General features: G+C 36.9%; 1 protein-coding gene across 6 annotated transcripts in view; it reads right to left on the bottom strand.

Moving 5' to 3' along the window:
- Positions 1 to 1,038: 1,038 nt before the first annotated feature.
- Positions 1,039 to 26,845, bottom strand: part of ERCC6 (ERCC excision repair 6, chromatin remodeling factor) — a 49,296-nt gene continuing 23,489 nt past the window's right edge. For 5 of the 6 annotated variants that reach the window (XM_063338510.1, XM_063338509.1, XM_063338513.1 and 2 more), the window contains 14 exons: positions 23,556 to 23,691; positions 16,329 to 16,499; positions 15,670 to 15,846; positions 14,192 to 14,308; positions 12,647 to 12,742; positions 10,642 to 10,860; positions 9,831 to 9,941; positions 9,275 to 9,394; positions 8,101 to 8,195; positions 6,082 to 6,227; positions 5,272 to 5,997; positions 4,441 to 4,642; positions 4,020 to 4,098; positions 1,039 to 3,575 (listed from right to left, as the gene is read on the bottom strand). In XM_063338510.1, the coding sequence (XP_063194580.1) occupies positions 3,147 to 3,575; positions 4,020 to 4,098; positions 4,441 to 4,642; positions 5,272 to 5,997; positions 6,082 to 6,227; positions 8,101 to 8,195; positions 9,275 to 9,394; positions 9,831 to 9,941; positions 10,642 to 10,860; positions 12,647 to 12,742; positions 14,192 to 14,308; positions 15,670 to 15,846; positions 16,329 to 16,499; positions 23,556 to 23,691 (2,824 nt within the window). In that variant the 3' untranslated portion in view covers positions 1,039 to 3,146. The remainder of the gene's footprint in view (positions 3,576 to 4,019; positions 4,099 to 4,440; positions 4,643 to 5,271; positions 5,998 to 6,081; positions 6,228 to 8,100; positions 8,196 to 9,274; positions 9,395 to 9,830; positions 9,942 to 10,641; positions 10,861 to 12,646; positions 12,743 to 14,191; positions 14,309 to 15,669; positions 15,847 to 16,328; positions 16,500 to 23,555; positions 23,692 to 26,845) is intronic. The other variant, XM_063338512.1, reaches the window with a different exon arrangement.

The raw sequence follows: 26,845 nt of genomic DNA, 5'->3' as shown, positions 1-26,845 counted from the left end.
GCTGTTAAAACACCAGTGCAGCATGTTTTACCCAAACACCGTACATAGCCCCAAACACAGACCAATTCAAGTTTTTGCTATTTACCTTTCTAGATTTTTGTTCAACAGCATTTGTCTGCTGAGCTGTGTGGGTAGCAGGTCACATCACATACACTGGCACGACATTTCTGGAGTGGCATGGTGCTCAGCTTTTAGCATCTTTACAGAAAGAAATTTTCAGTAGTTCCTTGCAGTATACTTTTTTTTTTTTTAAATTTAAAGACTATACTCAGTTTCATGCTGAAATGTCTTTCCTTAGTAAGATTTAATGATTTTTTTTTTCAACTTGATTCCTAAATTAACATCTGTGTTTTGATCATTCTTTATCCCCTTTTTACTGAGGTGAGAAAACAAATTAAAAACACACAAGCATCCCACATGAGTGATTTTTGGAATCACAAACAAATAAAGTAGCAACTACCAACTGACTAACTGCAGCATTGAATACTTGGAAACTGATAAGACTAAAATACAAGGTTTTAAGAGTATTACGTATCTATAAGCTATTTAATGGTAAACATATTTGAGTATGCAATACCATTAGTCAGGAATTGTTTTAGATATTCTTTGAAGATGTGAAAGGAATTCACTTTACACAGGTAAAGTTAAACAAAAAATCGGATAACACTATGGAATAAAAGTAGGATTATTCTGAAGTAGCTCTTCTACTTTAAAATGCATAGCAGCTGTATTATATTCCAGGACTTTTACTGATAAATCAGCCTGTAGACCTTTAATCACATACACTTTTGAGATTAAATGCTTTAAAATTTTTTTTTTTTTTAGTATTATACTAACATTCATTCACTCTTTTAAACAAAAGCTAGTACTGTAAAAAAAACTAGTTGCTAGGATGCATAATTTGTAGTTGTATGAAGAACAGAAGTGTACTCGATAATATAAATCATTTGGTCAGAGCCATATGATACAAGAAAATATCGCTCCATCACCCCATTCTTCCCCCCACCCCCAAAGAAGACTTCTAGAACAGACTTTTGGTTTTGCTTTTTTAATAAGTCCATAAAAGCCAAGGATTTATAAAAAGCACATGCAAGTCCATTTACATTAACAGATCAGTGAGAAGTTGTGAACTTTCCTTAGTATAGGAACTATGTCTTTAGGATTGGAAGTAGCAAATAAAACAGGAGGCCACAACGGACAGCTAAGGTGACAGCAGCAGCTTTGCTGAGAGCTGAACTCCTGGTCTGTTCCTGGGGCACAGGAACGCATGGGGGCATGACACCCAAAACCAATTAAAATTCTCTGTAGCTTTGAAGAGAACAGAAAAATTGGTTTGTTTTTACTCTTTTACTGATCCAGATCCATTTTAAGTCATATCAACAGATTTACAGTTTTTGAAGTGTTCTGTAATTGCAGCCTAGATCCTTGGTTTCATCTTTCTCCTGAAAGAGGGAATGTAAGTGAATATAAATGGCATCAGAAAAACAGCTGTCAGGAAATGGTGGAACAGTCCCACCTTCAAATGCCATGAGGAAAAGAAGTAGATTCTTGGGCTATCTGCCCTCTCCAACTCCAGTCTGCAAAAAGCCAACTGAGCAGTTATTGAAACAGCGAGGCACCGCGTTTTGCGAATCTCTACAGATCCTTTAGCACTGAGCAAAACAAGAGAAAAAGCCATTGGAAGTATCTTAAAGACTTTCTTTACAAGAACAAAGTAACAGTTTGTACTTTTGCTTCACCATTCATCTTTCCATAGTTGTACTTTCATTTGAAGTAAACAAGATACTTTCACGCTGAACAAAACCCTAAAAGTAGCTCAGCTTTCCCTTTTCTCAATAGCTTAGGGGTAGGAAGGACATTAGGCATATTTAACTGTTCCTAGTTTAAGCCATACAGTAATTTAATGTTGCTGCAAGAACCTGGTTTTCTTCTCAAAATGTATCCATTTTTCCCCCTTAAGATTTCCTTATGTAGCAAGCTAGTACCTTGAAGACAGAGCCAATGTAGCGCTTGGGTTAGCTACAAATAATCCAATCCTTCCTTCCTTGGAAGGAAATGGATATTGGAAGTTGTCTGACTGTCAGGAAGACTGAGGTTTTCCCTATCTGCAGAGCAGATATAACCTGTGACTCACGTGTAAGATCACATTTAAGAAAATACAGTCAAACCATTCCCCCTCTGACCAACTAACACTCAGCCTTTGTCAAGGTATAACATTTTAAGTGCTAACAGGGAACTGGAAAGCTTTTGACATGAATTACAGTGAGATCCATGAACATTTCATGGGATTTCAATTTTCAGTCCACAACCCGTGACAAACATAACAACTACTGTCACCTCAGTGCTAAGAAATACCGTACCAAGCAATTGCCAGTGGTGTATGGGACTGTAACCGAATTCATGATTACGGTGTAAATGGGTTTTCCATAATATAATAAGTTTTCCATAAATATCAACTGTCATTCCTCTCAATATCCTGCCAGGCTTTCTTTTTTTTGTGATTAAACCTCTGTGGCAGTAGAATTATTTCCCCAGTTAAGTAGTGATGTAAGATACACTGCATATGCTAGATGCTGGCAACAACAAAAGCACCAACTTTAAAGCAAAATTCTCACTACTGAAGGAAGTGTCATACAATGATTTTGATGCACTTTTCGGTACAAGTGAATCTCTCAGGCTGACCACTATCATCTCCTCCTCTTTTTTTTTTTTTTTTTTCTTTTTTGATGGTACACTGTGTGCCCCATGACCATTCAAGTAACATACAGGAAATTGAGGAAGAAGTTCTCCAAATTTCACAGAAATCAAATAAAAGTCTTACAACCCACAGCAACACCCATGGTTCTTATTGCAATAAAAAGTCAGTATGTATTCTTCATCCCATTTACACTAAGATTTCTTTTAAATAAAAGGTGCTGATATTTTGTATTGTTTCATCTATGAGGTAGATGGCACTTCCATATAAATAGTGTAAATCAGAAATAAAGTTAGCTCTGAGCCTGCAACAAGCACTGCACCACTGACTGCTCAAGTCAATTATTATATCATGAATATGAAATAATTCCTCATTTTAAAAGATAAACAGTAAGTCTTTGAAAGGAGAGCGGTGGCTGAGCACGCAGGCAGGTGCCTTCCCTTGACAAAGGTCAGTGGAATTCTGGCTTTAGCCTCCAGACACCTTCACCGTTCGGGCTCCTATGGAAGGTGCAGAGATTGCGGAGAAGTTCTCTAAAGACGCAGGAATGTGCCACAGGCAGTTTGGACTCAAACTCGTGCAGTAGTTCCTGAGTGCTAGCCTCGCCGTCCACGCGGGCCTGGAACGCTATGAAGTTACGCACATCCACGAGCAGTTCATCGTATTCTGTTGAAACCGGGGCGGGGGCGGGTGCTTGCTGATGATTCTCATCTCCCTCATTCCCTGTCCGTTGTGGTAAAATAAGGTGGTTTCTTGCCCTCATCTTAGCTAATAAAGATGAAGAGTCTAGTGCACTGGATGACGATTCTCCAGATTTTACATCAAAATGCCCATTGGAACTACACTTCTTCACATTTTCTTTCTTCATTATATCTGCATCCTGCAAATAAACATACAGACTACGGAGAAAGTTGGATTTTGAGATCCACAGAATCTGTTAAACAAATTCTGCCTGCTGTTCAGACTTAAACAACAAATGTGAGCACTCAGAAGCTAGTCATCTGAAATACACAATAAAGAGGCAACGTGTTCTGGTCTCAACTTTAAAACTTAGGAAGCAAAAGAAAAGCATTGTTGGTCTTGAGACAGATAACCAGACCATGTTGCAATTTGTGACTGCTCTATTTAATTAGACTTCATCAAGATGCTATATCAAAAGATGAAAAATTAAATTAATGTGTGACTAAAAATTCTGGAATTCTACATAATCATACAACAAATGGGTATGAGACGCATCTACAGTATAAATCAGATTTGTTGCATAAATCAGAACATTTCACATATATCAGCTATTAAAAGAGCAATGTTAGCTTGGGTCTCTTACCTTGCACTTTTTCGCAGGTGATGCACAAGTGGAATATGAAGAAAGCAGCACGGAATTTCTTTTTTGACCAAACCGACTCCTAAAAACCCACAGAAGAAGTAAGTCCATAAAACATCCTTCTCAAAATGATTAGGATAGTTTTGCCAAAGACACTGACTGGCTTTGCGTTTTAGGGTTCTCAAGAGCCCTCTGCCAGACTGTCGCTTCCTCTACTGTGCAACAAGAATGCTTTCTTTGTACTTTGCACTTTGGAATGGACTTCCTAAACTTGTAATATACCTTCACGTCAATATTAAATATAAAACATGAAACTCCACTTTGATACATGTTACTGCAAATACCAAGTGCAAATAAAGATAAATCCACGGCATCCTAAGGAACTTTTCTATTTTTGGAAAAGCAATGTGAGAACTGAACTTACTTTATTCCTGATGGTGCACCTGAAAGACCGCTCATGCCTGTCCAGGTCGGCACACCAGAAGCAGCTCCTAAACATCGCTGTCGAGAGACTTTTAAGGCTCTTAAGGCATCCTGGGCCACTCTGCTTGCTTCTGCTTCCACCAGCACATGATCTGCACTGGAAGCTTCCATAATGGCATCATGCTTCATAACACTGTGTACCCCTAAAAACCAGAAGGTACAAGAAAAGGTGAAGGAGAACATCTGTTAATTTACATGGTTATCTGTACAATTAAACATTCAACATTTAACTGAATGCCACAATCACATTTTTCCTTTTTCAGGTTGATTATATATTATATACAGCACTTCAGTATAGTCATTTCTAATAAGAGAACCCTCTTCTATCAGTTAAGCAATCAATTTGACAGCAAACCACTTCTGGTGTGCTGATGAGGTCATTATTCACAACAGACTTGGCAATTATGTGGGTAAATCGATCATTTCTATTGTTATGGACAGGACAGATAGAAGCGTAACCGCTGTGTAAATGAAGGCTGGTTGCATCCTTATTTCCAGAAGAAACACTGCATTACTTCTATATCCAGAAGCGCTTCTGGAAGGCTGCAGATGTCTCCGAGATGTTTGTGCCGAGGTAGTTAGCACAATCATAACTGGAGCATTTCAACATCAACCATTTTAATGCTTCACCACAATAACAGATAAACCACGTTTTGTGTTGTAGTTCTAACCATCAGAGTAACAGAACTGCCCCTTCCCTCATTTGCATAAGTTTTATATACCTCTGTTTAAATAGTCTGATAATGTTGAGCAGCCAAATAACAATAGTTACCTGATTTTTTGAAAAGTTTCTCCAAGACGTAATCATCATTTTTCTTTGAGTCTTCCTCCTTCTCTTCACTGTTCTGTCTGTATCGCTTCTGTTTCACTAGATGAGGAATGCGCTCTCCTTCAAATTTGGCATCTTTGTGATGTTTCTTTTTAGACTTATCTTTGTGGCTCTCATGTGACAGCATATCTACCCTGTGCTTTGTTTTTGAGGTACATTTATAATGATTATTATCTAGTTGCCCATCTTCAGTTTTAGCAACCTGCTTTTCCCAAGAGCCAGCAGCACCACATGTAAGGCTAAAATCTCCCTTGACATTTGCATTATCTGCTCCATGTACTTCATCAGCCACCACGGCGTTGAGACATTTGGCATTCTCTGAAGACCCTGCCTCACCTGGCAATGACTGGGACATAGATTTGTCAGCTCTTTCCAAGCTTTCGTCCTTGCTATTATTCAACGAACTTACATTAGTAGCTGCTTGTGCATTACCTTTTGCATGGCTATTTTGGTCAAAGGTTTCAAAATTTCCTTTGGTTCCCTCACTTGTCTCTATTGGTTTAGAAGAATCTGTCACGTGGGTGGTTGAGCAGGAATTGGATAGCTTGCTGTACTTTGGCAAGCTGCTTTCTGTAAGATGGAGATCACCCTTAGAAGTGTCATTATCCAGTGTCTTTTCAAGTTTCCGTTTAAATTGGTGTTTTGGGACTTGAACATCTGAACCAGTACCTGAGGGATGAATGAAATTAGTATCCATTTATCAAACACTTCAAACATTTTTTTTCTTTTAAACAAATAGGAAAAAATGTGTACCTGCAAAGATTGCACTTGTTTCTGTCCCCTGAGATACATCTGGGCTGCTCAGAGTAAAGAGTTCATAAAGGTCATTGGATTTGAAAAAGCGCCTCTGCTTAGGGTCTTTCAGCACTCTATTTGTTAAAAACTGTTTGAATATTTGTCTAAAAAAGAAAAAAAAGAGTACTTTATCCATGAAACAATGTCTAGCTATGTTTAAGTACTGAATACAGTACTTAAACAGAAGACTGTATAAGTGCAAATGTTACCCTGCAGAACAATTAAGCAGTGGGAAGATGATGTTAAGTTTCCAAAAGACAATCTTGAGTTAGTAACTTTCAAACAACCAACTAAATTGTTAAATGCAGGGATTTATTGTTTTGCAACAACCCCATAACACAACAGGTAACCACCATCCTGAAATGTCCTATGAGGAATCCTTTAACTAAGCCATAAATAACTTCACAGCTAGAATTTTTTTTGTCCATTAAAACTGAAAAGCTTGCATATATTACAATAAAACTGTCAGAAAGCTCCTTGAAAGAAAACCAAGAGCTTGTTAAAAAACGACAACATTTTATGGTTCAATTGGTTGGAAGAATCAAAAGCAGCAGAGTGGCTCAGTCTGATGGCGATGACTGGATGACAACCACTGAAAAGAGAAATCAGACTTGTGGTTGAGAGGAAGGGAAAAAAAGAGCCCATCTGCAGAGGACTGAAAGGAACAAATTTGGGGGAGAACTCGTCCGCACAAAGTCTTCTCCTATTAGTAAATCTACTTCTGTGCCACGTTTGTACTAGATAGCTTTTATTGCAAGTTCTAGGCACTATTTTCCTGTGCAAAAAATACATCCCAAAATAGAGCTGGAAATCAGTTCTCAAGAAGTGTTTTTATCATGGTTTTGGCTCTACTGGCATTAAGCAGGGAAACTACTTTTAAATCCAATTGGCAAAACCTAAGTTTAAACATAGGTGCCAGCTACTGTAGCGCGTCCATCTTTAAAGCTTTTAAGAATTAACTGAGCTTCATAGCTTCCTGCAAGGATGATCACATATTTGCAGGAAGTAAAACACAGGCAAAGAGAAAAGACAACTTGAAGTTCAAAGTCCATTGCACTGTTCTGGAAATAAACGAATTTTTGATGTCCTGACCCTTAGAGCCCACTTCCTTGATGTGGTCAGTGTTGTTCAAACAGAAATGTACCAGAGGGACGCAAGCCAACCAACAGCGGATCCTTTGTGTCCACGTGGTAAAACAGATTAAAAAAAAGGCACTTACTAAGTTCTGGTATTTCATTATTTAGAGCTTTTCATTCATCTGCATTTTCAAAGAGGATATTCCAGTTTTAAAGAGTAATGCCTAGATAGAGGATTCCCAAGTACATTCATTTGGAATTCATGTGAGTGAAGCTAACTACTGAGAAAGCTGAATGGGAAAGCAAAATAAAAAGATTTAATTAATTTCAAAATAAAAGCACTTTAAGACTTTAGCTACGTTTTGGAATAAATAATGTGAATATGACGGGTGTTCTTGGGACTTAATTCTCTAACTTTGGAATGATTTGGAAATAAAATCAAATTGGGTTTGCAGAGTAGTAAAAGGATGTACATACCACATACATCCTTATATATCTTAAGGACAATATAAAGAACTTGTTGATTTCTATTTGCATTTCAGACTTATTGAATCTCACGTTCTGAATAAGGGGCTCATTTCTTCCTGACTATACCTCATACTCTCTTATTTACAGTGAATTCTGGATGTGCTGGACACAGCTGCTGGAACAGATTACTGAGGTATATTTGGCATGCGGGTCTTGGAGCTAGAGAGGCAGCAGCACAGCCCTATGGACGGGAGTCTAATATTAGAAGAATATTAGACTCAGCAGTTTTTCGTGATGTGACCGTCATGGCCACAGTTGAGGGTTACAAGCCATGTATGTACATGCACAGGTATGTCACTGTTACACCACCTCAGATGTGCTACAAACATTTTCTTGAGCACATGGCTGTATCCAAGGGACCGTTCTGACTGACCTGTGGTATATCTTCTCTTCAATAGTACCTGCAGTGAGAAGCCTATACACAGTCACCTGCTTCTTTTGGCCTATTCTCCAAGCACGTTCCCGAGCCTGGAACACAAAACCTTTGGTTACTGGACATTAGCCTCTTAGACATATGTTCGACAGACAGCTATCGATACCACCGTTTCAAACCTAGTTTGGACATTTCATAAATAGTTCAAGAAGTTACATAGCTGTGGCATTTCTACAGCATTAGGACAACTAACTCAGCAGAAGAGGAAAACAATTTAGGAAGTTTACATGTGTAAGACAAATTTCCAATTGTACCAAGAAATCTATGCAAAAAAATCTCAAAAAATAAATTATGTCTAAATTAGAACTCAGCACATCTAGGATATGTAATTTATATAGACTTATTCCAAAAGGGATCTATTTCACAATACAGCTTTAATATACACTTTCCTTTGAACTTTTCTTCTTTTTCTTAGCTGAAAGCTTTCATCTTGAACCAACCACTAAAACAGACCACTCTAGGCCAGACTACACACTTGCAGATCTCAGATTTGCATGTCGGATTTCCATTAAAAACAATTTTTTTCCCTCTCAAACATGTAAGCCCCATATACTGTTAAGGGATCTGATAAACCAGAGTCTCATCACACCATCAGATAAAGAACAACTTCTTTAAGGTATTGGCTTAACAGCAGCTTCCAAGGGCATAGCTACGTATCATTATTTAGTGACAAGGCCAATTTAAGCAACACTTTTTCTCCTTTTCTTACCCTGTATTGCACCATGAACAGTCAAGCCTGTTGAAGAGCCTGCACAGCCATACTCCCCCTTCAGAAACATCTAGTTTGTTTGTTTATTTATTTAAAAAAACCAAAAAAACCCAGGCCACTTCAGCTGTTTGCTTGCCTACACTCTAAACAGACTATATGAATCAACAATATTGAAGAGCGGTAAGGTATAACAGCATAAAGGGGATGTGGTGGGAACCACTTAAATTGGCTTTGCCACAAGAGTAATCGTAATGTGGAACTGCACCCTAAGCAACCGTTGCTGGGAACAGCAACTTAGGGAAGAGCAACATACTGCTTTAACATTACTGGAGGAGATAAATGTCATTCCATCTTCAGTTTTATTTCAACTTAGCTGGTAAATGGAATGTAATGAACCAAACTCACCTGTGTGTCTGTACTGGGATTCCAGTCAGGATCATAAATAATAACCCGGTCAGCACCAGTCAAGTTAACCCCAATGCCACCAACACGAGTTGTTAGAAGAAAAATAAATATGGATTTGTCCTATAACAAAAGAGAAAATTTACTAAAGCAAGAATTACCAAAGTACAAGATAATTTTTTTTTATTTCCTGGATTCTTTTATTATCAGGATGCTTTGCAAAGATGCAAAGGGAGCCAAGAGAAGGAATACACGTCCTTGTTTGCCTAATATATCTTTTGACAAAGAGAAGTAGTTTGATCTAAATTTCATTTACGGTTGTCCAATAGAATTCCCCCCTTCCTTTTCAACTGCTTTTTTTCTTAGCAGAAAACCCAACTTAAGTGTGAAAAAAGTGATGACTTTTTTTTCTCCTCTCAGAAAGTGATTTCTTTTGACTGAACTCCCCAGCTTTGTGTCTCAAACCTGAAGTGGTATATTTAAAAACAGACCAAAAGGGAATGCAAGAACTCAACCATACTCACTAACAGGCATCAGTGTGTGGGATGCAACATCTCACCTCATTATATCTTGTTATAAGGGGCTGTCTGGAAGCTATTGTTGTGGTGCCATCCATCCTGAGGTAGGAATAGTTTCTGTCTCTCACAAAGACTTCAAGTATCTGCAGCATCTGTTGTGATGGAAAAAAATCTAATGAAATCCAGACGCAAAGGCTGAGCAACTGTCTGATCAAGTCATAAGAATTTCTGATACTAACTGCAGTGCCAATCAAACAGACAAGATGAAGACCAAGAACTTGTGAATCTTAAATGATCAGAAAAATAACTGGGAAATCCAGAGCCATGGTCTCAAGAGAATTAACGAGGTAAATGGTGCAGCATGCTAAGGGAATCCATGGAAACAAGACAAAATTATGAATACATAAGGAAAACAAATGAAGGCCACTGTCTGTGCTGCTGGCCCAAAGCGCACAAACCCGAGGATTTGATGTGCACATGCACTAAACAGAGAGAGCAAACTGACTACCAGTTCTATCCTGAAACTACACAGTAGGGGACAATAAATATATCACCACTGCTTTGGCCTGGTATTATATATGGGTATAACTGATACAAGCTTTGACCCAGTATATTGAATTTAGGCAACCCTGGTGCAATGCTGCGTCATTCTAATCAAACTTACTGAACTTGGGAACTGGTCTCCAATTATTCCAAAGACATTAGTAATTTTGGTTTTTCTTTCAATAAGATGTTAATTTTCTTAAAAGGAGACTACAAAAGGTGGTTCTAATTACAAGTTTTGTTGGGACACACACATGCACTTTTTTAGTTTTAGTAATAACTAAAACTAAAAACAATTAGTGATCTTACCTGTCTTGACTGAGTAAAGAACAACACTCTGTGACCTTGCTTGTGCCATATTTTCAGCAAGGATTCTACTACTATCATTTTTCCAGAACGTTTCCAATATCCAAATTGATCTGCTTCCTCCACTTCAGCATCCGGTACACCCTTCAAAATCCTGGGACCACCAGAGTAGAGGTCAGGGTGATTGCAAATCTTTCTCAAAGCTACTAGTCCCGAGAAAATCTAAAGAATACAGAAGAAAAATATTTTTGTTTTCTTGACAAATACTTGTATCTATATGGGTTGTGGTTGAGAAAAATAAACACCAATTGATTAATCCAGTCATCATCAAGAAGTTTGGTTTTCACAGTGGTTTGCTCTTTAGAGAAGCCAATGGACGGTAATATTTGTTTCATGGAAAGTTTTAGGAAAAAAACAATGTTAAGAGAATTCTGCAACAATTTCCACAATAGCAAAAGCAATCCCTGGCTGTAACTCATAGTCAAACTTTTCCTACTCAAAAGGAAAAATTCCACCAAGTTTGTTACTTGAAATTATTGTGTCCTTCCTTTCAACCCCCGCCACGTTAGCAGGTAACTTAAGACAGACCTTGAGGATAGCAAGTTACCATGCAAGTAGACCCACCAGAATGCATAGTAACAAAGACCAGATGAGTAAACATATTTGAACAAACATATGAAGCTGAAAATTACCACTTTTGATGCCATGTTAGAAGGGTTCCGTTCAGTTATTAATTCAATAATACTACAAGTGTTATTTATTCTTCTGATATAATGGGCACTCATAAAAGCGAACTAGCTTGAAACACCTAATCCCTTAATCTTCTATCACTACAAGTTGGATGAGCCTGCTCATAATTTATGGTTTGTTTTTACAGTGGGGTTTTTGTTTTTCTGTTGGGATTCACTCCTGTCATCACAAAACATCTAATAAAAGCATTGACATTTACTGTTCAAAATTTTCAGAAGTCTAGCAAATATGATAGCTCATGCTGTAACATCTTAGAGAAATTTCTGCAGGTGGTCTTGTACAAGCCACCCCTTGAAGATCAAGCTCCTTAAAATAATTTTCATTGGGATAATTAAAATGGCTAGGCACCTGAAAAAAATTGGCTACTATACCTTTGCGAGATCTGGAAAAATAAAAAAGTCAAACCAGTGATAAAGTCAATATCTGCTTTATACGACACTGCAATATACATGGCTGTACTGACCATACAATTAACTGGAGACACTGGGGGTGAGGGGAGAAGGGATTTCACAGTTCACAAGACAAGGAAATGAGGTATTATAACCAAGACATGTTACTTCTCCTCTTAACAGTAGATCTGTATCCTGCAGCTAAAACAGGACTCAAAAATATCCACTGCATGCATACGGAAGTCAAATGGACCAGATGTGTGCAATGTAGGAGTCACAGGGAACAGCAGACTTTTTAGATAGGCAACAGCAGGCATTTGAAACTGTATTTCAATTACTGCTGTCATCCTGGCTACAGCAATTTCAACACTTATGTTGTGAGGATGGAGGCAAAAGATGTTGAAGTGACTAGTTAAACAATAAAAAGGATGCTTGCTATTTGCTCTGCTATATGTTAAGACTCTGTGAAATCATCAGCTGTTTCATCACAAAGTTATCATACCTGAACTGTACTCTCAGGACAAATTCCTCTTTTCATTTGCTTCACTTTTGCAATTGATTAAAAGCACACATACAGTTACCTACAGCAGCTCATCCAACAAGCCATAATTTGCTCCCAGCACCTCAAACACATTGCAAAGGCCATTCCATTCCTATTTTTATCTGGTCATGTCACTACAAAAGGATCACTAACTCTATATATTCCATGGAACATTTCTGAGAGTTAAAAGCAGACATCCACAAAAGCAGAACTGAGATCAGCGTGTTTGCTTCCCTTTCTGCTCAGAATCCAGCTAGAAGAATGCGAAGGTCAGTCCATGACTTTATCCATTAAACCCTACCTGCCATTAACCTTAATTAATGCCAACCTGCATGTCTCCATTGAGAATCTGGTAAACTTCTTTAGAGTTGATGAAATTTTGATAGACTTGACGCTGCTCATCTGTCAAACGGCAAAAGAGGACCTACCAAAACAAACAAACGAACTGCTCAAGCCCAACCTGTAAACTTCAAATACAGTAAATTTTAAAGTTTTACGATGTGCTACAGTGAAGCTTCACAGATATCTGACATATTGAAATACTAAGTTAAAAGATACTATATAGAAGTAATTAGAATAAAAAAAACTTTGACTTTTTAGAGAATGAACATAATCATTAAGATGGATTTCATGGTTTTTCTGTCACCTTTCCCCGTTGTTAAGTTTTCCCCTCAAATTGCTTTAGTTTTCAAAGTGCTGCCATTTTCCAGTTTTAATGAGGTAACTGTGCAATGTTAGCATTCTCTCAAAGCTATGTTTATAGGAAACGCTTTCCTTTCTGTGTCTGTTAAGTCCCTTACAACATGCAAATTCTTAGAACCTCATGGGAAAACTAGGTTAGCACACGTAATCTGTTCTGTCATTAGCCTTCGAGTGCGAGCACATAATGATTTTTTAGATGGTCTCATGGGCTAAAATGGAACAAAATCACTTCCTCACATCCTGCAAGGCACCCAACATTATGCCGTAAGTCAAACTTATGTAATGCCCTGTGATTGATACGAACAAAAATTAAATTTGTTTAACCGGTTTATGATTGCAATCTTCAAGAGTAAATAGCCCAGACTCTTTAAAGTATATAAAAATTCAAAATTTGATTAAAAAAAGATCACTAGACTGCACAGCATAAATTTGAGTATGGCCTACTCATTTATTATGTACCTTTCAGCACTGGCTTACAAAGACTAGGCATGTCTACTTTTATTTAAGAGGGAGGAGACAGGAAGGAAAAAAACAAGCAGAGGACAAGAAAGCCTGAAGCACTGAAACCTGAGTGGCAGAAGAATCTAAAAATTACTAGACGTGAGTATTTGTAGGAATTTGATTTGTTTAAATAATCCTTTTCAACCTCCTCTACTTTCCTAAAAAAATATCCCACTTCTTTGTAGAGAAAATAAGTTTTAAATCAAAAGGCTAGTCTTTTGGAAATGTATTAGAATTTACACAGATCCAGCTAGCTTGCAATATGAACAGCTGCCATCAAGTACTTTTCTACCATTTTCTACCCAAATTAACCTTTTTACAGCAGGAAACAATGCTGAAGTGTCCAAGAGATGCACCATAGGACACACTCCACAGCCAACTAATCCGTATGCACCTGTGACCTACGAGGACAGTATTAAACAGACCTGACTGCACTTCATATATCCTTTGTTTTTCAGATGAAAGTGTGCTTGTATAGTCCCTGCAAGACTACAACCATTTAATATTCAGAAAACGTGTGAAAAGAAAATGCAACTCGAAAGCTCTATATCTTATCTTTAGTTAAAACAGGATTTCATCTGCTATTAGCAGAAATAATTTCTAAATGTCCATGAAAGACTGGATTTTGGGGAGGAAGAGGGCTCAGATCTAATAGTAAAGATAAGCAAACCTGTTCATTTTTATCCGGAAGGGAAAGGCTCATTTTTACATCAGCCTTCATTCTTCGCAGCAAGTAGGGGTTTATGGTGTCCCGTAACACACAGGCACATTTGTATGCAGTTTTTACCTGAAAAAGGAAGAAAAAGCAAAACCTCTATTTTGGTTCTTGGTATTAATTTTATCAACAAGCAAATTTCCATAATTGGTAATAGAAAAGTCCTTGTAAAATCAGATGGTTTATGATTTATGTGTATCTATAGTTACTTATTCACCACAACATGAATTGCAATAAAATTCATGTTAGCAACAATAACACTGAATAAATAAGTCTCTCTATACTGCTAATTTATCTTTCCTAATTTAGTGGAATTTAAGAGAGAACAGAAATGAGAGATTTCTTTTAGAAAACAATCTATGTAGTAAATGTAAGCTTGCGCAAAACCAAAATCCTCATGAAAAACTGCCAATACGCATACTGAAGATCAAAAAAGAACCCTGCAGCAATCGTGGTTACTAGACAATAAGTGAAGATTAGTGCCCGCTTGAGACTATTAAAAAAAAAAACCAAAACCCAACAGTACAAGAAAATCCCCATGATCACAGAAACTAAAGGTCACTCTGGCCTTAAATGGAGCATATGGTTCTATAATGGGTAATGGATGTGTGAGTTGGGTATTAACTGTACATAATGGCTAAAAATACCTTCGTTTCTCTTAAAGCAAAACAAAGAATATAATAAATTATTGATACGTAAAAAACAAATTGGCTGTCCAATTTAGTAAATTACTAAGCTTTAGACAAGGGAAGCACTTAAACTCAAAAAGAAAATAAAACTTTAGAATGTATGTGTGTAAAACATTACAAATAATATTTAAAAGGAAACAAGTTTATTAGCATTCATATGAAACAGTGTGCAGATTATTATGCAGACAATTTATCTATCAGCTAATTTGAAAAATGAAAAAAGTCATAAATACTGAGAAACACAACTACAGAGATTAATAGACTTCTTCAAAATAATATTCCAAATAATTTTTGCTTTCAAAATTAAATAGTTTATCTACTTTCAGACTTCCAACGCCTATTTTAGCTTTTTTCAATGAGAATAGTGTTCAGTTTGGATTTAAGAATTCCTCTATTGCATAATTTGCCAAAGCTTGATATCAAACACGAAAGTTCTATTTAAATACATCAAAATATGAGATCAGTCACCTCCCACCCCAACTTGCTTTTCTGTACTTTATATCAAATAATACTTGTAATGATTTAAACTTTTGGGCTTTTGACAAGAAAAACTCGTGTATAAATTATAACCCCATACAGATGGGATGGTCTCATAGTTCTTTTCACGCACACAGAGCAGTAAAACACATGCAACTCTCTTTTGCGTTAGCATCTAGAACACACAGGATAAGGTACATTTGAAAGTCAGTTTTGAAACAACATAACAGTTTCCTTCAAACAAATAGACATTTTTGATGCGTTTACCTGCACAGGAGAGGCATTGGAATATCCTCCCATGGTTATTGGAACAGAAAATTGCTCCATGAACACGGGTAGTGTTCCCAGTTTCCCTGGGAATACAAAGTCAAAGAGGGACCAGAGCTCCTTTAGGTTATTTTGCATAGGGGAGCCAGACAAGATGATTCGATGAGGTGTGCGGAACTATTAATAAAAAATACAAAACCAAAAGAAAGTTATTCTCATGGTTCATGGTGTAACCTCCCTCCAGGCTCAGAGGATATTCAATTTCACCATCAATCAATTCTCATTTTAAAATATGTGGCCTGAAATATTCCTGAAATTCATATTCCTGAAATAAACAGCTTTCTGCATATATTGTCCATCAACTGTTAGCAGAAAATGAACACCAGCAATTTGATATTTATCTCCAGTGGTAAGTTACTACACAATTTAACATTTCTGTTTTTTTTTTTTTCCTCTACCATATTTCTATAAATTTATTGATGTAAACTCATTAAAAACATTAAGTAAATTAAATAGTCCAGTATAGACCATTATGACTTATGCTTTTATTCTTTATTAATGGCCAAATGTGTATTTTTATCATAAAGTAGTATAGGCTATTAGATTTTGGAACCTCCCACCCAGCACTTACAAGATTTCATTTGTTTTTGATAAAGTACCTGCTTGCATGCAAGTGTGACTGCGGCATTTGGATTTCGGATTTTGTGACCCTCATCCAGAATCACATAATGCCAGTCATAGCTGTGGATGATATCCTGCATCAGTCGAATGTATGAGTAAGACGTAATTAAAATTCCATGGCATGAAGCAATTTCACGAATTAGTTTCACCTAAAAGCAAAAGGCGCATGTTGTCAGTAACAGCGAGACAGAAAACTCAGACCTACTGAACTACAGGTTTGCTGTGCAAAGTACACACAAGAAGTTTTGAAAAAGCAGATATATAATTTACTTTGAAAAGGAAATAAGTATAGGCAAGGCTTTGATTATATGATTCTTAGCTCATCTGTAAAAGCATGAAGCACTTGAATGCTGTGGTATAACAGATCAGAATTTGATCTGAAACCTGGTCAGAAGGAAACAGTGAGGTGTTTTTTTTTTTTTTAATTTGCTTTTTTTAGGCAATGCCTGAAACACAAACATTAAATTTGATTAAAGTAACCAGCTTCTTCAAGTTCTCCTACATTCACCTCACAGACCTAGCTTTGTGTACTGCATGCAAGATCTAGAACATTAGAGGAAAATCAAACAAGTGAAAAACCGAACAACAATCACAAAAATCTATTTGGTTAATCCTAAATTCTGTCCAACCTTTTTTTCATTCACAGGATTGACATATTTGTTATTAATCTTCACATTTTGTGTTTCTCTTGTAAGTTATATCCTTTCCCCATGTTTTTACTAGCCTTTATAGCTGTAAATTATGTAGGGAAGGGACAGTCTACATCACCTTCCACAGCATTCACAGTATTCAAGACTCATCTTTTTTGCATTTATCCTCCACATAAATCTAGAAGACTTAAACAGAAGATGATGGGCTGGGAGGTGATTCTGGATAAAACAACCATAGCCAATGTAAAAGAAAAAAAGAATAGAACCACCACAGAATTTGCTAAAGGAAAGACAAAACCCTTATTACTAGAAGTGCCTTTAAGAAAACAAAACACAACCATCGAAAACAAAAGGGAAAAATCCATCTCAAAGATGCAGATGGGGTTAAAAGTTCACAATCTCTTACTGTAAAATGTTGTGCTCAGACATACCCTAAGATTCGAAAAAGCAATTCTGCATTTAACTGTTCAAGAATTTCTACTTCTGGTTATCATCTCCTGATAAAACTATGACATGTTATTTGATGTTGACATCGTGATTCTCAAGAGAATATGCAATCTTTAGAACAATTTGTGATACGGACAGAGTAGGATTTCTAGGCAGGTGAGGACATCCAAAGCTTAATTCTACCTGGTACATTGCCTGTAGTCTGCAGCCATGTCCTAGAGTCTCAGCAACGGCCTGTCATAGAATATTGGAGCCATCTCTACCCACACACTTCAGACAAATCATCTCGGGCAATTTCAAATTAAAAGCTTGTAAAATATGTAACCTCTCCTAGTTTTTGCAATTAATAGGGTATGTCTGCAATTAGCCTGACTTACAGAATGCTACACTGTTGTCATTAAAAGATGTTTTGTGAAAGTGCTGCTGTTATTATGGAGGCTCAAGAGACCAATCCCTCCTAGAGGGCAAACAGTGGACTAGTAGAAACAACAGCCATAAATCACGTTGTCAGGTAGCAGAGAGAACAGAAGTGAAACACAGGCACATGAAGGCCATTCACTGTAAACACACCACAGCAGAATCCTAGTCAGGATATACTGAACTTGTAATTAATTAAAGTTTCCTTCAAGCTAAATTTTTAATAAACAAGGATTTGTGCTGACAATGAAGAAATACAACAACAGAATTTTATCAACTCACACTACAACACTTATTAACTCATGTTACTGCATTGGGTACTTTCTCAGAGGTTCCCTTTGCTTTAATTGCAGCTTTTGTAATAATTTTAAATATTTTAAAACATGATAACAGATTTAATATTGGATGCACACTGTTTTGAGGCTGTGGCATTTCAGAATTTATGCTATTTTATTATGTATTCTTTAATTCACAATTCCTGTTTGGTTAGATTCAGGCATGTTTAAGATATTAGATTAGGTTTTAGGAAAAAATACTTTACTGGGCGGGGGGGGTGAGACGCTGGAACAGGCTGCCCAGCGGAGTTGTGGATTGCCCATCCCTGGAGGTGTTCAAGGCCAGGCTGGATGGGGCTTTGAGCAGCCTGGTCTAGTGGGAGGTGTCCCTGCCCAGGGCAGGGAGGTTGGAACTAGATGATCTTTAAGGTCCCTTCCAACCCGAACCATTCTATGATTTCAGGGCATGCACTGTTAAACTACAAAAAAAAAAAAAAAAAAAGAAAAAAAAAAAGAAAAAAAAAGAAAAAAAAAGAGAAAGGAAACAAGCAATGCAAAAACCACCCCCCCACACCCAAAATCATCTTAAGAGAGATAAATCTTAGTGCCAAAAGATTACACAGCAGAATCTAGCTTTCAAATTCTGAACTCTGGCCTTTAAAAGATGCTAATGAATAGAGGAACATGCAAGTAGAGTAATTCTGATCTTGAAGTTCTGTTCAGCACAGCTATTTCAAGCCTTTACAATTCAAGGACGGTATTTTCTCCTAAGTTAGGGTGATAAGTTGATTGTGTTGCCTTGTCTTCACTGGGACACATGTAATATACAAAGATGGGAAGATTTTTGGCAAGCACCATTTCTTAAGGCTAAAACGTTTATGATTTATTCTAAGGAAATAAGAAAATGTTTTTTTCCTGTTGGTACCTTGCTGTAGCTACAAGTTTGTTTCTGAAGCTACAAAAACAGGACAATTTTTTTGACGCATGCTTACAGAAATAAGGCTTATCTTTTTTAGCATAAAGTAGTCTTTTAAAAATATTTAAGAGGACCTGAACTGTTCTATAATGTGTATTAAAAAAGATAATTTTCTTAAATAGAAATGTGTATGTTAAGACTGGACTTAAAGAACTAGACTAGTGATAACTATGAAATGCTCTAAACATTCAGATACCTTTAAGGCAAGCGTGAACCTACAGAAATAATACATAGTCACTTACACAACCATATATCACTTGTGAATCAAAAATGCATTCTTAAGAAGGCTTATCAGTATCACATAACCAACCATTAAGCCCAGAGATCCATAAATTCAACCTATAAAACCTCTATTATTTCCCTCCTCCCAACAAAACAATCTAAATGGCACCATGAAGAGGCTTCAAAAGAACACATTACAATGTTTAATAATGTAAAAGTTGTAATAAAAAGATCTAAAGCACTTACTACATACTACATGTTTAACAAGAATGCTACTTCTTGTGGCACGATACTAAGTTTATCTGAGTCTGGTCCTTAACTCAGAATTAGAACCTTTGGCTAAAACAGAGGTTTTACATGCAGTCATACCAGTAAGTGTAAACTCTGCAGCTTATTTTCTTTACATGTAGATTCCGTACTCTACTGTCAGGGTACAAGGTCTAAAATCTTCAGTGTGCAAAGTTGTCTTCAAATCAATGGTTCCACGGGTTCAGGTATCATGAACTGACAATTGCTTTTGAGAGCTGCATTGTATGTCCAGCATTTGACAAGAATAAGGGAAAATAAAGTTACAGCTTTACAGATGGTATGTTATTACCACCATCAAGAATTGTTAAGATCAGTGATACCTCTTCTGAAGACCAAGAAATTAGAAGTTCAGCCTTGATCTTAAAAAATACAGCCTCCCTCCATACGCGCTATGTTAAACCAAGATAACCAAAGTTCATGTTGCCTCTTACATTCTATGATTTACAAATGCTCACGTGTCATCAGAAGTTTTGAAACAGGACAACTCTTTGTACAGAGGCTTTTTTGCCCCTACACTTACAGAGCTTTCTTCCCCTTATCTTCTGTTCTATACCATAAATAAAACAGTATTTATGATACACTACATTAGATTTACTTCTTTATTTTCTCTCATCCTTAGAGATCTCCAAGCACTCGATACTTACAACTCACTTTAAGCTACATCAGATTTGAGTGTAAACCATAGTAGGAGGTTAATAGCCTAAGATGGCACCACAGGACATATTCAGACACAAATGCTGTACGTTTTTCAAACGGAAAGCTGACTTCATAGGGGAAGACTATTACTTAAATCTGGTTCTTACTACTGATTCCAACTTACGCACATTTATGATCACACAAATCCCAAATGATCTTCTGTGATCGCAAACAACAATAATAAAAAAGCAAGTTTTACATTTCATCCAAATGCCTTTAACTAGCTCTGAAGTCTTAGAAACCTATCCAACTTGCTATTATGTCTTCCTTCCACCATCTAAAATACCAACCTGCCTTACCTTGTGGACAGCTGAAGGCCTTTAAATAGCAGTCATATTTCAAGGGGTAAAACTGGAACTTTACGCTTCTCTCCCTTACTGCCAAAATTGTCTACCATTGTTATTTTAGCAAAGGAATGAAGTAGTCTTTCTTTTGAAGCATCACATATGCTAAAAACCTACACAAGTACTATAGCAGCAGAGATACCTAAGCAGTACATCTCAATGACTCATCTGAAACAGGCTGACCAGATTTGCAGCCAATCTGGTACTCACAATTCAGGCTGTTATTTAATACCATTTATTATGGAAAATCCTAAAGTTCCTTGCAAAGAAAATCAAAATGGACTGGGAAGAGAGGATATGCCAAGGTAATGATCCATGCATCTTTTTATGACACTAAAGAATTGTCACTGACCAAAAAAGTGTGCAAGGTATTGCCTAGTACCAATTTATGATAAAACAATTGGAATGGATTTGCTCCTCACTCTTCTCTGTCAAGCAAATATTTCTATGGGCAAGTCTAAAGAACTGGGAGACAGGATCTTGCATTGACGGCTGGGTACTTCAGCAGGTGCAACAGAAAACACCTATTCATAAAAGCATGTAATTTCACCAGTACTGAAAGATTTAGCATTTACCAATATTTCAGGATTCTTGACAATATTATGGTAATAATTATGTAGATGCATCTCACCTAAAAGATCAACTTAAGTTTTATCAAATGAAACTTCAGCTGTTGCCTCTTTCTGCTATGAAATACTGTCTTGCCTTATGGGACACCTGTCATTGCTTAACTCTCTTCCTCAAAAATTCTCCTTCATGAATTTTAACATTAATCTTTCTCTGTTCCTTAGAAATAATTTGTCCCTCTTTTATAGGCCTTTACAGAACAAGCTGCAATACTGTTTCACCATGAACAACCTGCTGGCCAAGCACTACAGGATAATGCATTCCTCAAAAATCCATTAAAGATCTTCACTGTCCTATGTCCAGTTAAAATTTGAGGAACAATTATGTTCTTCCATCGGTTCAGACCCTTCTAACATCCGTTAGTCCAGAGGCTGAAGTAACTTTTCTTACTCCAAAGCAAAGAACAACATTCAGTTTCCCAGTCCTGTCTTCTTGCAAGTTTGCTGTCCAACACAAGACTCTTCTGATTTACTTTGTGATAAACCATGATATACTAACAGAACAGGCGAATCCCGGAATTGTCAGTTTAATTCCAAACAGGTCTGTGCAACATTGAGAGCACAGGTGCACAGCTACCTGGCCTTTGGCCACGTAAAATTAATCTCTATCAAAGAACAAATTTATGTTCTTATGCAGCTTAACGATAATTTTCTTATTTATTTCTTAAATTTATTTAAGTTTATGCCTTATGCCAAGGCGTAAGGGCAGAACGGTCCCTGGATGAGTATTATAAAGTTAATATATGCAATGCAGTCTCCTGTAATGCCACAGGTTATCGGAAGATGGAATTGTCAAGAGATCAGATCAGCAGTAACTTATTCATAGAAAGAACGTACACTGAAAAGAAATTCTAGGCTGGAGTAAATCACCTGGCCTGTATTTGATGTGATATGGGGTGGTGGTTTTTTTTTTTTTTTTTAAAGTTTTTTTTAAACTTAACTTTAGTCAAAAGCTTGCCCTTCTCTGATTTAGAAGCCTCTACGAAAGAAAAGTGCATAAGGTGAAGACCACATCAGCAGTGACTCTTGTTTAAAGCATACTGCTGCAGCTCTCAGACGATGAGGCATTAGGGCAGAATTAGAGAACTGAGCCTATCTAAAGCGATTGTATGGTATACAAATTCCTTAAAAGTTGTCAAGTAAGCATTTGCGGGAGGACAATGGAAAGGTGAAGTCCTGAAAACCTGACAAAATTCCTGCAGATGGAAAAATTTGAGCCAGTCTGTCAAATGCATTAATTAACAAATACCCCAAAATAAGCACACACGATTTAATTTAGGAAGACATGCGAGCATGTTATTGAGGTCAACAGACTTTTAGGGCTTGAAAACATACCAAGTTAATTGAACAACAGGAAGCTATTAGCACATTAGAGTGTGCTATTCCTTTTTGGCCATGTACTGTAACTGCATCAATTACCTCAGAATACGTTTAATCAAGTGCAATTAAGCACCATATCATTTTAATGTTATTACAAGAAATTCAATAAATATTTAAAGAGAAATTTAAAAATGCTTTGCTGAATCCTGAAAATCCATTTAAGCATCTGAAAGACGAAGCCAAGAGAAAACAAAAATCTAAGTTTTCCTTGTTTTGTTCCTGCAAGGTACCAAGGATTGAAGCTTCAGACAAGTCCGGCTTGTCAACTACATGCACATTAAGAGGCTGGACAAGAAAACTAAAAGACAGGAAAGGCACTGCTTGAAAAAAAGAAAACAAAGTTAACACTGTTATTAAAGAAAATGAGACTAGGTGATAGCACCTGACATACCGACCAACTGAAGAGAAACTGCCTGTGCAAGAAAAACATATTGAATATTAGATCAATGACATATTGATGCACAAAAGTGCAAAGAAAGAATTCACCAGTACTAGAAGCACATATCTGGTACACAAACAGTCTTAGTCATGAACTCCTAGCATGGACTACAGTACAAGCAGAGCTCAACCAAGAAACCTGTTACTATGTTTAATTTGTTCAGGCAATGCTAGTCTATATCATAACGTAAATGTACTTTGTGTCATCCCCTTTTTGTCCAGTTTCCTAACAAATCTACACAAGACAGCGACCTTTTCCTTCTTTGAAAACAACTGGAGAAAGAGCACAAGCTTACGCAGAAACATTCAGAAAGAGGGGATTTTTTTTTTTTTGCAAGCACAAAAGAAAAAAAAAAAAAGGGAAGAAAGCTTGGAGCTCCTCCAAGAGGAGCTTCTGTAATTACAAAACAGATGTCAACTGTTACCTTTTTGTCGGTATAAGAACCAGTTTCATGTAGAATGGCGACTCTAAATGGAGGCCACCAAGTGTGGAGTTCTTTTACCCACTGATGCATCACAGTAGCCGGACAAACAATCACTGTTGGACCCAATCCCTGGTACCTAAAATAAAGTATTCAAGAGAAAAAAAGTTTAACATGACATAAATACTCTATATTAAGTGGCTCATTAAAATACACACATATTAAAATGACACACTTTATAGTTCAAGTGTAATATGAGAGCTATGGAAATTAACTGGCACTTTGTTTTTCTGGAAGTCTATTTTTTAAAGGAAGATGAAAGGGGTGCTGCTATAAGAATCTATCCACTGAACAGTTAATGGATGCATCTATCAAGATAAACACAGAAATAGAAAAGCTCCAAACAATAAGGCATAAGGGAACTTCCTCGTGTGGCAATACAAATCAGGTTTGGGTGGCTGCTGTTTCTATAAGAGAAAAGAAATCATTAACAAACAACTATTTTATTGCTTCTATTAAAAAGAATGTGTAGCTCGTGTCTCACAAATGGACTTACACACAGGTGTTCTGCTTCATGTTGGTAATATACTGCACTATTACCACCATAATTTACAGATAAGACAAGGACTCTAAAGCAGCAGAATACATTATCCATGGAAGCTGAGGTCTGAGCTGGGCTTACACTGTCTCCTAAGTTTCTTATTCATAATCATATGATTGTTTCTGAGAATTACTGAGGACGTTTGAAACAGTCTTTCTGTGTATTAAAGTTAAGAAGAGAAAAACCTCTTGCACAACAGCCAAACAAGAAAATGGCTACAGTTACTACATACTGATCTGTGTGTGGCTGACTATTCAAGTGATAATAAATAAACAATTCAAAAGATCATAGTGTACATTCAAGACCACATACATATAGCAATAAAGAAGAATTTGCCAGACACCAGCAATACTCTGCTTTAAAAAAAACACTGTTAATGCCTTTAGAAATAGCTGACATTAAGAAATAATATTCTTTATTAAAAGCTTATACATACGCAGACTGACAACCTGGATGTTGCTTATGTCTTTCAATATGAAAAAAAAAAAGTTATGTAACAACCTTACATAGTCCAATTAAAAAATTCCCAGCACTCCAAGTTGAAGATGCAAAAACCAGCTTAAACTAATGCTATGAATAAAAATAACCACTGCTACTGCTTTTTAAAATATCTATACAAAAAGGCACTGCTCTTAAGAATATCTATAGCAAAAAAGGCAACTTTCCCAGAACACCTTAGTTTCTTATTCTTCATGGGTATTAACAAGTTACCTCTGTTTATTCCCCTGGTCGTCATCAAACAAGCTCATATGCTGGGTTTACCCATTTTTTTTTCCCCTCAGCTTAGACAAAGAGTTCACACTTCCTGTGATCAATTTTCAGAAAATCCACTCCCCCTCCACTCAGTTGTGTGAAACCTCTTCTGTGTCTAGTCTGCCTCTAACCGCTTTCCACTAGCCAACATTTTATTCTTCTCTTGAGAGTTGTTATTTATTTATATAAAAGGGTCATCTAACTTCTCACAGTCTGTGCTGTTTCACAAAACTAAACAAACCACACGCTTCTGCTTGCTACACTGAGGAGGCATCCATCCTTCATTCTCCTCATCCCTGCAACAGATTTGCTCTGCTGCCCATGCAATTTATATTTGTTTTCCTTGAACAAAGGTGACACTAATAACATTCCAAACCAAAGTCTTACTGGTGCCTTGTGCCAGGGTACTAATGTTGCCCTGTTCCTACCCCGAATAGTGTCATAGTGTATTCTGTCCCTTTTTCACAGTTGCATTGTAGTAATAGCTTATGGGCAATATCATAAATGACCAACATACTCAAATCCTTTTCTTCTTCTGTTGCTGCTGGTTTATAAAACCCAAATTCACAGCAAGTATCCGTTATTAGTTCTTAGTCACTTGGATGTGATTAGAATTGCAAATAAGATCTATTCCTGCAACTTACCACCAGGAAAAAGGAAGCTGTAGTCATACTAGATTTATAATCTTTAAGTACTCAAAAAATTAGCAGAGGAAAACATGTTGCATTATAACCAACTCTATGTGCCATGCACGAAATCAAACTGAAATGACAACTAAATCCTAGTGAAAATAAAAGAACGGGGCAGCAAGAGCAATACAAATTTTCTGGGGCAATGGATTTTTATTTATGTAATCACCATGGAAATTAATCTCTCTGCCACTGAGAGACTGAGCCTTGATGTTTAACGTCTATGATTACATCTCAGTATCTTGAGCAGCACAGATGAGTAAATAATCAGTGTATGAACTTTATGGCAGAGTTTCTCATCTGATCTCTCAAATAAATGAAGTAAAGTCTGTAGGGAAAGGTAACATCGTTATTAAACAAAATAATGTATTTGGAAAGAAGTAAACTTGTGGACCCCCAAGCCCTTCAACAGGTTTCAACAACAGATTTCAACCTAGATACAGGCTAGAGATGGGTTACTTGAGCTTTGCTGCTGTTTTGTTTTTTCTTGTGGAGGGACCATTAGTCTGAAAGTTTTTGCTTGTTACAACTATTTCAGCTTGTCTAACAATAGACCTTTCCCCTCTGTAGGTCTTGCTTCCCTCACATCCTTACACCACCATAGCCACGACGCTTCTATGATACCTCACCTGACATTTGTCTTTCTCCAGCTGTTTGGCTCAGGAACTGTTAGAAGTGAGACAACATTTTAATTTTTGTAAAAGTTATACTCCACTTAACAAGTAGTTCCTTACTTCAGCTAGTCTTCAGGCTCCTTCAAAATCAGAAAATTGGAATTGGAAGCTGTTTACAAAAGGAAATTTCTACTTATCTTATTTGAAAGAATACTTTTGCAGAAAGTTTCACCGATAGAAAATAAAGCTGAGTATTTTGAATATCAACAAAAGTGACCCTACTGTCTTAATACTCAAGTGCCTCCAAATATGACAATCTTTGCAATTCTGCACAAGAATGCCAGTATTATCTTCATTTTACGGAAGGCCAGCTAAGGCTGGGAAAGCCCGCAGTGCCAGGTTCATACAGTAGTACACTACACTACGCTCACCTACACATCAAGGTAATGAGATATGAGCCAGGCTGGAAGACGTTTAAACATGCTGACAACACAACTATGTCCACTCTTAAGGCCTACTTCTCAGCTAGACTGACCAGAAGGTCTTCTGCTTACTAGACTAGATGGTTTTCACATAGAAGCTAGCTAGCCAGTGTTACCGTATTCCCAGTTCAAAGTGCCTTTGGTGAAAATACTT

Source organism: Chroicocephalus ridibundus, chromosome 6, assembly GCF_963924245.1.
Source record: "Chroicocephalus ridibundus chromosome 6, bChrRid1.1, whole genome shotgun sequence".
In the NCBI taxonomy this organism is placed as follows: Eukaryota; Metazoa; Chordata; class Aves; order Charadriiformes; family Laridae; genus Chroicocephalus; species Chroicocephalus ridibundus.
This window is presented reverse-complemented; position numbering and strand designations above follow the sequence as displayed.